Here is a 13,543-nt window from a genome sequence, read left to right as displayed (position 1 = left end):
TTCAACGGAGTGGCAGCTGAACCCGCGGACGTTTCAGTCCCTCCATCTCCATTTCGACTTGCCCATGCTGGATCTGTTCGTCACCAGGCTGAACTGCCAGCTCCTAATATATGCATCCCCAGTGCCGGACCCAGCGGCCTGGGCCCTCAATGCACTATCGTTAGAGAGGGAAGGGATGGACGCTTCTGCCTTCCCTCCCCCGGCGATTCAGGCACAGGTAGTGGCCAAGCTTCAAACCACCAAGTCCATCAGACAGCTTCTGGTTCGTTCCCCTTCGCAGACTTTGTCTGCAGGATCCCATTCGGACCTACTCCTAAGCAAGCCAAGTGGTCGTGTTCACGAAAACCCTCAGGTATTCAATCAGCACATTTGGCTTGTGTTCAAGGTTGCTCAGGAAGAACGGATGATCCAGGTGAGATCCCTGGCTTCCGCCTGTATGTTGACCTCGCATTTCTACTTTGTGTAGACTGTGTTATGAGAGAAATTGAGTAAGCGCCACTCAAGTGGGCAATGTTGGCTTTCTACAAGATAAGTATAAAAAATGACATTTAATCAAAAATGTTATATTTTGTAGGAATCTTGAGCCTTTTATCAAGGTATCTATAGTTCCAGAGCGTATGATGTTAAAGATGTAAACATAAACAATCTTTGTGAAAGAATCTTCCCCTGAAAATCCAAAGCCAGATGAAGACACATCAAATTCTATAGAAGCTATAATTACTAACGAGGAGTTAATGGCATCTATAAAGAAGTCAAAAAAAATTTAACAGCCCAGGCTCTCGGGGTTTTTTTCTCGATTGATGTGGAGCTCTATGACTGATGGCTCCGATTTGAGAACTCTCTCTAACTCAGAGGCAAGGCATTATAACCTGTATTCCAAAGCCGGGAAAAACACTTCTCCTTTTTCTGTCCAGTCATGCCCGTCCTTTATGAAGTTCTTTTATGATGGTTGATTTATGTACCATATTTCTTGGTCAAGTGTAAATGAAAGTTGGGAAAAAACTCTACCTTAGCTTTACATGATATGCACGTGCAGCAGCTCATCACCATTCGTTTGGATCTTTAGTAGTGAGTGTTTTTTCAGTATGCATGTGTGTATGACAATTTTGTCTTGTTAAAAGTTTAAATCCTCCATTATTATTTAGTATTATTATTTTCATTACTTCAAGAGGGCAAGGAATTCCCTGGTTCATTATCCCTACCTGTAACAGGGATTCATTAATAAATTACCTATTTCCAAACAATATCAACAAAAACATGATTTCCTCATTACTTCAATTATCTCCTTGTTGCTTCAATTATCTCCTCGTTACTTCGAGTATCTCCTCGTTACTTCGAGTATCTCCTCGTTACTCCCATTATCTCCTCGTTACTTCGAGTATCTCCTCGTTACTTTGAATGTCTCCTCATTACTTCGAGTATCTGTATAACATACAAGTTAAAATATACTGGCTAATATATACAATTAGATACTCCTACATATCTACTCCTTACTTCGAGTATCTCTCATTACTTCGAACATCTCCCCGTTACTTCTGTTATCCTCTCGTTACTTCGACTGTCTCCTCATAACTTTGAGTATCTCCTCATTCCTTTCAGTATCTCCTCATTACTTTGAGTATCTCCTCGTTACTTCGGTCTTTAATCAATCATGTGTCTACGCTAGGAAGTTGAGGGTACCGGTTGAACTTGGTGCAAATTGAACTTACCAACACTATTACTGGTGAGGGGCTCCAAAAGAGGTAGATGGAGTTCTAGAACATATTTTGGAAGGTTTCAGGCCTGTCAGTTTGTCTGCATGATTTTTTCCCAAATATGAGTTGCACAGCAAGTAAACCTTCACGGCTGCATCCGCCATCTTTATTGATATTGGCAATAAAGTGACCATTGTAACAGCTTGTCAGTTTGGCTACTGAGAGAAGGCAAACCCTGCAAAGGGAGGTAAATATGTAAGGTAATCTTACATGATGAAATTAGGGCAACAAGGGTAAATCTAAAATTACTATTAATGTATATAATATATACGATATAAGCATTACATTCAAACAAAAACAAATATAACATGCTCCATCACCCAGTCGTCACATATTCTACAATACAGATCTTCATTCATACTTCTTACATTACACCAGAAGTACACCTTATAGGGAGGGAGCAATCAAACAGTACTATTCAACATTCAGTCATGTCCGTTTCAGGGCCCAAGCGCAAGTCTTCGACCCGCCATGTGACCGCAACAGAAAGTGAGGGTAACTACGAGGTGACCAGAAGGGGTACGTAAGAAGTTCAATCAAACACTGTCAACTTAAGGGAATACAAAGGCCCGACAAGTTGCCCTGTGTTAAAATATTGATATCACTTTATTTCATGTTACATTTTGATAATTATCGTCATGTGACGGAATATCTGTAGTAGTATTATTAATGGTGGCACGGGACCACGCCCAATATAATCCATATAATTACTCAATAACATGAATCTAGAACCCTTTCAAAAATACTCCAAAAAATACTCCAAAACAATAAGAGACAACCCATCTTCCTTCGCATAAGCCCACAGTGGAGAGACTTGCAGTCAACTACAATAGAGCTTTAAACTACATCGATGGTTGTGTTTTTCTAGTTCACCTAGGTTAAAATGAAGCTTCTCTTCTGAGTTGCTTGAGAGGCATAATATAGAAGTTGGAAGTAAATAGAATAAGTGTATATGGATGACAACTTCTTTAATACTGGAACATGACGTTTCGATACAGGTTCTTGTATCGTTTTCAAAGTGTAAATGATAGAGGGAGGGAACAGGCGATATATATACATAAACTATTTAACAAGTTATGATAAAGACAAAGGATACAAGGATAACATGGAAGCTAGCAGTGCACAGAGCCTAGTATGAATACAAGTTAACAATGTGATGATAACTGAGTAAGCCAGTGAGGTGCACAGGGTGGGTTGTTTGTACAGTAGGCTAGAGTGGTTTGATGAGCTCATCGTAAGCCGTGGGGATGGGGTAACCTTGGTCTCTGTTAATCAGGGGTTGGTATCTTTTGATGTGGATAATTTCAGTTATTTTCCTTTGGTAAAGTCTGATTGGTTCTTTGAGAGGATGGTGTAGTCAGTCCAGTTGATTTGGTGATCAGGATGGGCCGCTATGTGATCTGAAACTGCTGATTTCTGGTCCGTTTTGATTGTAGATTTCTGATAAGAATGAAGATTTCATGGATATCAACTTCTTTATATGAGAACACAACGTTTCGGAGTTAATGCTTACTCCTTCATCAGGTGATTGAGAATGGGGTACAGAGCTATATTTATATGTACAGGTAAAGCAATATTAAAGTAACAAGTGGAATGACTTAACGAAAGCTGGAAGCCAGTATAAACAAGCGCTGATTGGAAACCGACAGTTATGATAACAATGATAGAAGCCAATGGTAATACATTACAGATGATGGGATATGTTTACATAACACAGGTAGGGGATAAGGATGATGTACATGATAGGGGAAAAGGGTGGAAGCCAATGGTGGATGATGTTTACATAACACATGATTGGGGATAAGGATGATGTACATGACTGCATGAGGGTTGATGGGCATGTTTACATGGGGGTAGATGATGTACAAACACAAGTAGATAAGGATGTACACGGGTAGATTGGCTATACATGGATTACATAGATTACATAGATAGAATGTACACGGATAGATGAGATTAATTTATCAATAAGTCCCAGGCACTTGGTAGGTACAATCCTTGGTCACGGTTGATTGCTGGTTTCTGTCTCCGGATCTCGATGGCTTCTTGCAGTTTCCTTTGGCGCCAGTTGTTGTTGTTGGTAGATAGTATCCTAGTGTCCTCCCATCGGATAGAATGTCCAGGGTTCTTGAGAATGTGTTCAGAGATGGCCGATTCTGGTCGAGTTTGCTGACAGAGGTCTGGTGTTCCTTCATTCTGGTGTTGATTGGTCTCAGCGTTTCTCCAATGTATCGGTCGCCACAGTTGCAAGGGATCTGGTAGATGCATCCTCTCGGGTTAGGGTGTTCACAGCTGGGTCCTTTACCGTTAGCTTTTAGGTAGGTCTTGATGGTCTTGCCACTGGAGAAGGTGACATCGATGCTGGCTTTGGTCTTGATGAGGCGTGATATTTGATGACTGATGGGGCCAAGGTAGGGTATGGTTACTCTGATGGAGAAGGCTTGAGGCGGGGTTCTCGGTCCTTGAGGGTCTTGTTGATGGTGGCTGTGACGAGCTGGGGAGGGTAACCGTTTAGTGTGGTGAATGTCTTTCTGAGGTGGTGAAGTTCATTGTTTAGGGCATCAGGATGGCAGAGGGCTTTGGCACGTCTGGTAAGGGTGGCGATGATAGCTTGCTTGATCTGAGGATGGTGGCAGGAGTTGTAGTGGATGTACTGGTCGGTGTGCGTCGGCTTGTGGTATACTGAGGTTCTGAGTCCATCGTCTGTGGCGTGGAGGGATACATCAAGGAAGGGCAGGTGTTGGTTGGTCTCAGTCTCCATGGTGAACTTGATTCTTGAATGTTGGTCGTTGAGGTGGTTGAGGAGCTCGCTGGGGTCGTTGTCATTGGCGATGGTGGTGAAGGTGTCGTCGACTTTGCGGTACCAACAGAGGGGCTGGAACGGAGCTGTGGAGAGGGCTGCTTCCTCGAAGGAGGTCATGAAGATTTCTGTAATGAGAGGAGAAAGAGGTGAGCCCATGGGGAGACCGTGGATCTGCTTGTATATCTTACCATTAAATGTGAAGTAGGAGGTGTCAAAGCAGCTGCGGGCGAGGTTGATGATGCTGTCTATGGTGAGGTGGGTGTCCAAGTCATCTATCCTGTTGGCTAACTTGCTGCGAAGGATGTCCAGGGCTTCTTCTAGTGGGATGTTGGTAAAGAGGTCCACGACGTCGTAGCTGACCATTGTGCCTGTGAGGTTGGATTCTTTCAGCTGGTTGACAAAGGATGAAGAGTCGCTGATGTAGGACTTGCCATCTTTGCCAAATGGAGCGAGGAGACGTGAGAGGAACTGGGCGGTGTTGTAGAAAACTGAACCTCTGGAGCAGACTAGGATCCGGGCTTTGATCCTGTGTTATGTAAACATCATCCACCATTGGCTTCCACCCTTTTCCCCTATCATGTACATCGTCCTTATCCCCTACCTGTGTTATGTAAACATATCCCATCATCTGTAATGTATTACCATTGGCTTCTATCATTGTTATCATAACTGTCGGTTTCCAATCAGCGCTTGTTTATACTGGCTTCCAGCTTTCGTTAAGTCATTCCACTTGTTACTTTGTTATTGCTTTACCTGTACATATAAATATAGCTCTGTACCCCATTCTCAATCACCTGATGAAGGAGTAAGCATTAACTCCGAAACGTTGTGTTCTCATATAAAAAAGTTGATATCCATAAAATCTTCATTCTTATGCATTTCACTTCTAAATGCCCTTCAAAGACTTGATAGATTTCTGATGTTCCTGGATTCTGGTGTCGACAGGCCTGGATGTTTCTCCTATGTATGAGTGCCCACAATTGCAGTCAGTTTTGTAGATTACATCCTTGCGGTTGGGCTTTATGGCTTGCGGGTGTTTTCTTCCATTGGCCTGTAGGAGGGTGTTGATGGTGACAGAGGTAGTGAAGGTGGTGTCTATTCCTGCTCGTTGCTTAAGAAGCCTGCTGATCTGGTGGGAGGGTTTGCCAATGTATGGGATGGAAATCTTTATTGGAGCCGATTCAGGTCGAGGGGTTGAAGGGTTTGGTAGCAGGTTGCAGGTGACGTTTTTATAGACCAGACAGGGTCTGTAGCACGTTTACAGGTGTAGCCAAGAGTTTACCCACAAGTAGCCTAGTTGTTTCACAATTCATAAAATCAACCACCCGTGGAAGTCGCACTACCCATTCAATACTTGGGGCTTTTCCCCACTGTTCAACTAAGGAGCGATTGTATCACTCGACTATGGCTTGACACTCCTTATCTCGACACAATGTTTGGCTAGCAGTTGTGACACGACACTCATGAATTCCTGACCTTGGTTGACTTGCAACACAGAGGGACACGTCAGCGGACTGAGTTTCTATACGTGCTTGAATCTACAGGCTACTTGCATCACATCCTTCGCTGTCAAGGGTTTGGCTTCCTTGTAGCGGCTGGCTACATCTACAACTGTCAGTGCATACTTGTAGGTTTTACTATCGTGTGGAAGAAACAACAAGTCAGCCTGGTGAACTTGATTGGGTATATGAATACCAAATTTTCTCCTGGGTATATATTTTGGTATATTTTGCTGGTAAGATTACTTGCCATATAGCTTGTTTTTGTAACCAGGCTTTGGCTTTTTCTTCCAAAACACGTGCAGCTTTAGCTAATGTTTCAATTGTGTCTATCCCTTTCCAATATCCCCGTGGGCTGTAGTAAATTTTCTCCATTTATGTATTTGTAATTTAAATATTTTTATAGGTGGGGGAACCCCCCAGAGATCAAGGAGTGACCATAGGCATAAGTTTTGATACCATCTGAATCTGTATATCATTTTGTATCCATTGGTGATAGAGACGTCTTATTCAAAGTCAGCCCATATATCTTATGCCCATAACTAGAAAGTATGCTCATTTGGTGTTTGAACGTTTTCTTCCCAAACAGAGCCTCGGTAATTTCACAATGCTCGTTTCACCACATTCTTCTTCACACCTTTTGCTTTTCCTATTTCAGCATCGTCTGCTTTCTTGATAGAATACATCTTCGGTCTCAATGGCATGTATTCAGCAATTGGTGTGCCTGCACATTCATCTTTCATCTTACCTACTACATTTTTGTTGACTTGACTGTATAGGGTGATCTCTCGGAAAATTGCTGGTATCATACATGTGTATATTTTTTGTATGTCTGCATAGACGTCATCTGTGTAAATCTTTAGCAGTTGGGAAGCCGTATCAGTATCAGGGAACACCTCACAAGTGGGGGTTCCCCCACACCCCTATCCAGATATTGTTTCTTGAGCTTGTTGTAGTAGAAGTCATACATCAGGTGTTTAGAAAGATTTAGAATGCTCATACCGACATAGACCGGTCCATTAAGTGTTTAATGTGACTCCCTTTCATATGTATTGCCGCCAGGTCATCATCGAATATACTGTAAATCACGAAATTTTTGCGTCATGATATTTTTGCGAGTGGCAACCCATAGACGTTTTTGCGTCACAATATTTTTCCTACTTGCCTAATTCTCAAAACATAGTTTACTTTGACAGCTTACTTGCATCTGAAAGTTTTATCTGAAGTAAATCCAATCACATATTAAAGTTTGCCGCTAATCTTGAACACCATTAAATGGGCTGACTCTAATAAATTGGCACTGATTAAGGACCAGTTTAGTCAATGTCGGCGAAGCTGTTGATCTCCAGATAAGTGTCATGAAAATTATCAGCACCCACTGGATGGTCTTGGCCTTTCAAACAGTCTCCAAGAAATGTGTGTTGCTTGGTTGGCACCTGTCTGGAGTATTGGACGTTCTGATTGAGTGACTTTTGTTCAGGTATCCATTGTTTGACATGTGACGTGAGTACGAGTAATGCTAGTAATTAGTCATTCTCCGCGTTGTTGTCATTGCTTAATATATGTATTGTCTAGATCGGTTGTTAATTTATATGAAGTGGTGAATAATAAAGCGAAGATAGGACAGGTTGTTTGCTGATTTTTCATTGCATTCTACCAGCAAATTGCGTCATGATATTTTTGCGAGCTTAAGTCATTTGCAATTTTCGCAAAAATATCATGTTCACAAAAATTCAATGATTTACAGTAGTACTTCTATTGTAGGCTGGGCTCACTGTCAGTTTCCTGAGCTTGTCTACCTCATTCAACCTGACTACCTTCACGCTAACATGTTTTCGTAAATTCTCCATCGTTTTACCAAATACAGAGTTGTACATTAGTTTGTACAAGTTTTTCTCGAAGTCGTTGGCGGCTAGTTTTCGCATATCTGTGTTCAACCTGATGTAGGGTTCCATCCATGGGCTTTGCTCGAACTTCAGTATTTTATGTACTTTAGTCAGCTTCATATACAGCAATAGATACAACTGTAAGTTACGATAGTGAACGATATACTTTGTTTTATTCATCAAATTCAGCAGCAGGTTTTCAACAGGGGATGGGGACACCCCACCAAGCAAGTTATGTTGATACTCAGACATCCAGTCAGGATTAACCTTCATTCGTTCGAGAGCGAGTGGATAGCTGCTATGAGACAGCAATTCTGCTTGGTACTCTAAGTCCACTTGGCGTATATAACCATTATTAGAATCTGGCGCTATGCTCATGACATCCACCTGCAGATCAGGCACCCATTCGAATCCACCTGTGGGTAAATACTGACTCATAGCCCAGCCATATAGGTTGTTAGCATCTAGGTAGAGTCGGTGGTTTGTAGGTTTATAGTCTTCCACATACTTGTTGTTAGCTTTAGCATAAGGTTTTGATGCCATAGAAATACCACCATGTAACCCTTTCTTGGTAAACAGATGCATATCGTAATCAGTGAATAATTCTAACTCCACACCTGTTTTCTTCAGTAAGGCATCCCATGATAGCCCAGGACTCGAATAATACCATGCCGGGTCCAACTCATATTGCTTCAAACACGTTTCTCTGAATATCTCAAACACATCAGCCAACAGCAACACATGCATTTTCACATATAAATCATGATAATCACCTAGATTCTTACAACCTAGTTGTTCCCATACATTTTTCTCTTGTTCGTAATCATCCTGCAAGACAGACGTGTCAGTCAGCTTGCTATAGAAGTGGTCAGTGGGAGGTAACTCTGTCTCGTTAAACTTGGACCAGTCATCCATGTATTTGTATGGATAAATACCCTTACGTAGCAGCAAAGCTCTAGTTTTCTCTTCTGTGTACCGATTAGTTATAACTAAGTCATCTGGGTTATTAGCCTTTACCAAATTGTCTAGAGACGACAACAGAAACTGAACACTGTCTATGAATCTCAACCCATTTAGTGAAAAGGATATATATATCTCCATATTGTTTGGGATACCAGATATGTTGCATAATCAAGTGTGAATCATACCCGCACAGATTGTGAAATACCACCTGGATATGAATAAGTTTAGGATATATCCTTAACTTCAAATTACACTCATTGTGAGTCGCACCTCTGTATTTACCGTTAATGTGACAGTGGTCTCTTACTGAATCACCATTCAGACGTTTATGGCACACGTGACAATGCTTGCTTTTGTTGTAGGCTATTCGTCATACCCATTGGTGTTTTGTTGTGCAATCTTTTCCTGATCACTTTCTCCTCATGTTGAAAAGCCTTCAGAAATTCCCCAGCTGTGTCTGGGCCTCCATAAATGACAGGAGGGTTAGTTTGACCATCACAACAAACGACCACATACCCAAACCCACACACCTCATGCTGTTCAATTTTCTGAGTGAAACTTTTGTTAGGGGATTGGGCCACTGTATCGATTGGTTTAATAATAGCTTCAAAGTGGGCGTAGATAATGTATGGTACTGGCATCTGATTTTTGTGGTTGATAAATTTCAAGTTATTGTTGTTTTCTCTCAGCATATTGATCCGTACAGCTGTCTCCCACTACACCTCGGCAATCATCCCTGTGTGAATCTAGCAGATTGGCCCTAGAAAACCCGAGAAGGCACCTGTCACAGAAGTGTTTCTTTCCCATGTTTCGATTGATCGTACATGGCACCCGTGGCGAGCCACCTCCTCGTTGTGGGTGCCGGGTAACGCCAAGAGCTTGCCAACACCCCCGTAGTGGACCCGGGGGCATATTTGGTCCACCAACCCATTTGCTGTGGGTTGCGGCCCTGTGTCGGTGGAGGAGGGGATCCTGGTGGTTGAGGGCATTGGAGCAGGACCAGTGTTCCTAATGCCCAATACACCACTTTGGCCCTGACTTCACCTAGACGGGTGGTTGAATGGGCCCAGTTCAACCAATCAGCTGGTCATGCCAAGCACAAAATTTGATTTGGAATTGTTTAAACTTTAGTCTTGGCACCTTTTGTTCAGAATATTATTTGACTTGAATTTTGTTTACATGAATTCTGCCTAGAGTCATATGCCCAGAAGGCAGAGGAATTAATCTTTTGGTTTTTCTGCTGGAGTATATCATCTGAGTATATTTGGTGCTGCAAGTTGGAGACCCGCTTGTGTTTAGCATTGTCCTTTGTGATACTCCGTGGTGGGTGGGGAGCTCGGATGATGAAACATATATACTACCTATGGAACACCAAACCCCCCAAAAACGCAATAAACGTCAACTTGCCATTTCCAAGGGTATACATGGCATTGTAGGTGAAGATAAAAACATTAGATGCTTGCGTTCAGGCTCTCTGTTGGTTGAATGCAGCAGAAAACAGCAAGCAACAAACCTGATGTCAACAGAAGTATTTGTTGGAATTCCTGTCTCTATCACTGCCCACAGGACTCTGAATACCAGTAAAGGCATAATTAGAGTCAGAGATCGATTGTTTGCTGATATGTCAGAGTTAGATATTGCTTCTGAGATGAAACATCAGGGAGTGATTTATGTTAAAAGATTCACGATCCGGAGAAACAATGAAACGGTCCAAACAAATACTTATCTGTTCACCTTCTCATTGTCAAATCCTCTGAAGTCTGTTAAAGCAGGTTACTGTAGTATTTCAGTTGAAATAGTGGGTTCATCTATACCTTCCCAATTTATCCCATCATCTTCCGGATAACTGGACGGTCTGTCAGAATGTTTTTCAGGTGGAAATTTAGCAGATCTTATCGCTATTCCCATACAATTGTTACCACGGTTTTAAACGTTAACCACGACTTGTTTTTTCTTAAAATACTCAGGCAGGGGTAAGTATGATCCACCACTCAATGGTTTATAGTTTGCTATTTCCAGGTAGATCATATCAATCATATCAAATCAACAACCCAACCAGACCCCATATTAGTGTAATGTTCTAGTGATTCTCGAATTTTTTTCGAATGATCTGTCAATAGAAGAGTTGATCGTATGTGGTTGTGTTGTAGCTTCCTTATTACCTCTGAAGTAAACAATGCTCTGGTCAATTACTTCATTCGCCTCTAGTGTCATCATTAATGTGAGTTGAAATTTAAAACCTCTTAAATCATTCAGTCCTTCGTTTACTGTATCAAATACCAATTGTTTTATATCTTCAAGGTCTATGTTTCTTTGAACTTCCATCTTGCAATCCCTCAAATATTTCCCTATACCACACTCAGTAGGCGTGAATTGTAATTGTGTAGACTGTTGTTCCTTTAGTAATTCAGTAAGCTCAGATTTCCTCATACGTGAATACCCCGGCATTCCACAGTCACACGCTTTCTTTTTCAGCTCGTTCACAGTAGGAGGTTTTTGATACTTTAAACCTAATAAATTCAGTAACTCAGGTTTCCTCATATCCACGGTCATGTGCTTGCTTTTTCATGTCATTCACTGTAACCATGTTAGGGGTTTCACATACAGTATGTGAAACATTTCTCTAATTGGGTGTCATTGTGTGTAACCAGTTCTCAGCCAACACAGACTTTATCGATCGCGCGCACACTGTGACCCAGCTCTCAGTCAGTATCGATCGATTCACATTTAAACGTTTGTTTAGTCTAGGGAATAGACAAGCACACAGAGTGGGGTGACTTGCAACCGACTACAAGTGTCCCCACTGTGGGCTTGTGTGAGGGAAGATGGGTTGTGTCTTTTTGTTTTGGAGTATTTTTGAAAGGGTTCTAGATACGTGTTATAGAGTAATTATATGGATGATAGTGGGCGTGGTCCCATGCCACCATTAAAAATACTACTTCGGTCTATCAGGGATTCCAGTGAGAAAATACCCCAAACAAACAAACCTGGTTTACAATAAGAGGACTGGGTGTCCCGACAGTATGCGATGTTTAAAGGGTCAGTCACTTGTTATTCATAGAGTGGTGTCACACAATTGTGTACCTAAGCCTTTTAGAGCCATGCGTTTTTATATTTGTTTTCTTGCATTTTCAAGATATGTATAAGGCTGAAATTTCAAGAAAAAGATCTTCAGATTTCAAGAAAACAAGTTGAAAGTTCAAGATCGCTATCTTAATGTTTCAAAATAATATGGTTAAAGTTTGAGCTACTATCTTGAAACATCATGAAGTTTCGGCTCATTATCTTGAACTTTCAATAAGAAACGGAAAAGACAAATCGCCCTCAGAAGCTTCCGTTGATGTGGTTAAATGACGTCCAAAACAACAGTTGCTTAGAATGCTCCCTCAGTTACCACAGGTATCGCCTTAGTTAGCAGCTGTACAATGGAAACTGTGGACTTCCTTTAAAATATTGTGTCATATGCTTCACAGGCCTTTCGCTCTTCCTTTCACCGACCCACGAATGGGTTTTCCTGTTTTCAGATATGAACGTCGGGGAGAATGCATACTGCTCTGTGGCACCTGTCGAAGCTGCTGTTTACGTCAACACCAACAACCACCCTCGACCAGCGTCATCAACATCAGCGGCATCACGAAAGTTACAGTCCCCGAACACGTATTACTCAATCGTTGCAGATTCTGCTCTTTAATACACACAAACGCACGTACGCACGCAAGCACACACACATGCACGCACGCACATATACACGCCCTTGTATTGCACATTGTGTAACGACATCGAAAGGCAAATACACACGGCGGCAGTCTGTTAATAATGCAGTCCATTGTCAACACCATGAGCATCGATCTACGCTATTGGGGAACATTAACATGTGTCAACAAAATCAGCGAGCTTGACCATCCGATCCTGATCCTGTCGCGTCAAATGACAAGCATGGGTTACTGAAGATCAACTCTAACCCGGATCTTCACGGATTAGAGAAATCGATCTGAATCGTGCACGCACGCACATGTTGATGCACCACTGTCCTTTTATTCATAATCACTGCTTTTATATTGCATTGTGGCTATATTTGTACGTTTAGCTTTTTACCGACATGTTTCTTTGTAATTGTTTGTTTTTACTTGTAACTCCAGTTTATTAGTTAAACATGGTTGATCATATCACATTTCACTGCTTGTTATCTTCTCACCAATTCCTTTTACGCAGAGATTTCTTTATTAAAATTGTCACATAATAACTGGATAAAACAAACAAGATCTTAGAATCCTCTTCTTACTCCTCGTCGTTGATCTCGCATTCGTCAGTGCAAGGTCTTACTCGAAGACCGAATCACAGACAAGCAGTAACTTACCTGAAGCAGGAATGAGTGAGTGAGTTTTAGCAATATTACAGCAATATCACAGTAATGGACTTCACACATTGTGGTCAGGTGAAGAAATGAACCTTCACACTTCGGAGTGACGAGCGAACATTTAACCACTGCGCTACCTCATCACTACCTCATCACTATCTCATCACTACCTGATCACTATCTCATCACTACCTCATCGCTACCTCATCACTCGGCGCGAAGCAGGAAGCATAATCCGTCAGTATCCAGCATACTTAATCAGCTCACATGAGGAAACACGT

At 41.8% G+C, this 13,543-nt stretch overlaps 1 protein-coding gene across 1 annotated transcript in view; it reads left to right on the top strand.

The window, feature by feature from the left end:
* Nucleotides 1-13,180, top strand: part of LOC137278701 (protein turtle-like) — a 40,169-nt gene extending 26,989 nt beyond the window's left edge. Inside the window, exons 9-10 of the mRNA XM_067811246.1 lie at nucleotides 2,199-2,273; nucleotides 12,430-13,180. Of these exons, the coding sequence (XP_067667347.1) occupies nucleotides 2,199-2,273; nucleotides 12,430-12,596 (242 nt within the window). The 3' untranslated portion in view covers nucleotides 12,597-13,180. The remainder of the gene's footprint in view (nucleotides 1-2,198; nucleotides 2,274-12,429) is intronic.
* Nucleotides 13,181-13,543: the final 363 nt, after the last annotated feature.

The sequence above is a fragment of the Haliotis asinina genome, chromosome 1, assembly GCF_037392515.1.
Source record: "Haliotis asinina isolate JCU_RB_2024 chromosome 1, JCU_Hal_asi_v2, whole genome shotgun sequence".
Classification (NCBI taxonomy): Eukaryota; Metazoa; Mollusca; class Gastropoda; order Lepetellida; family Haliotidae; genus Haliotis; species Haliotis asinina.
The sequence above is the reverse complement of the archived record's forward strand: the minus strand, read 5'-3'. Positions and strand labels throughout refer to the sequence as shown.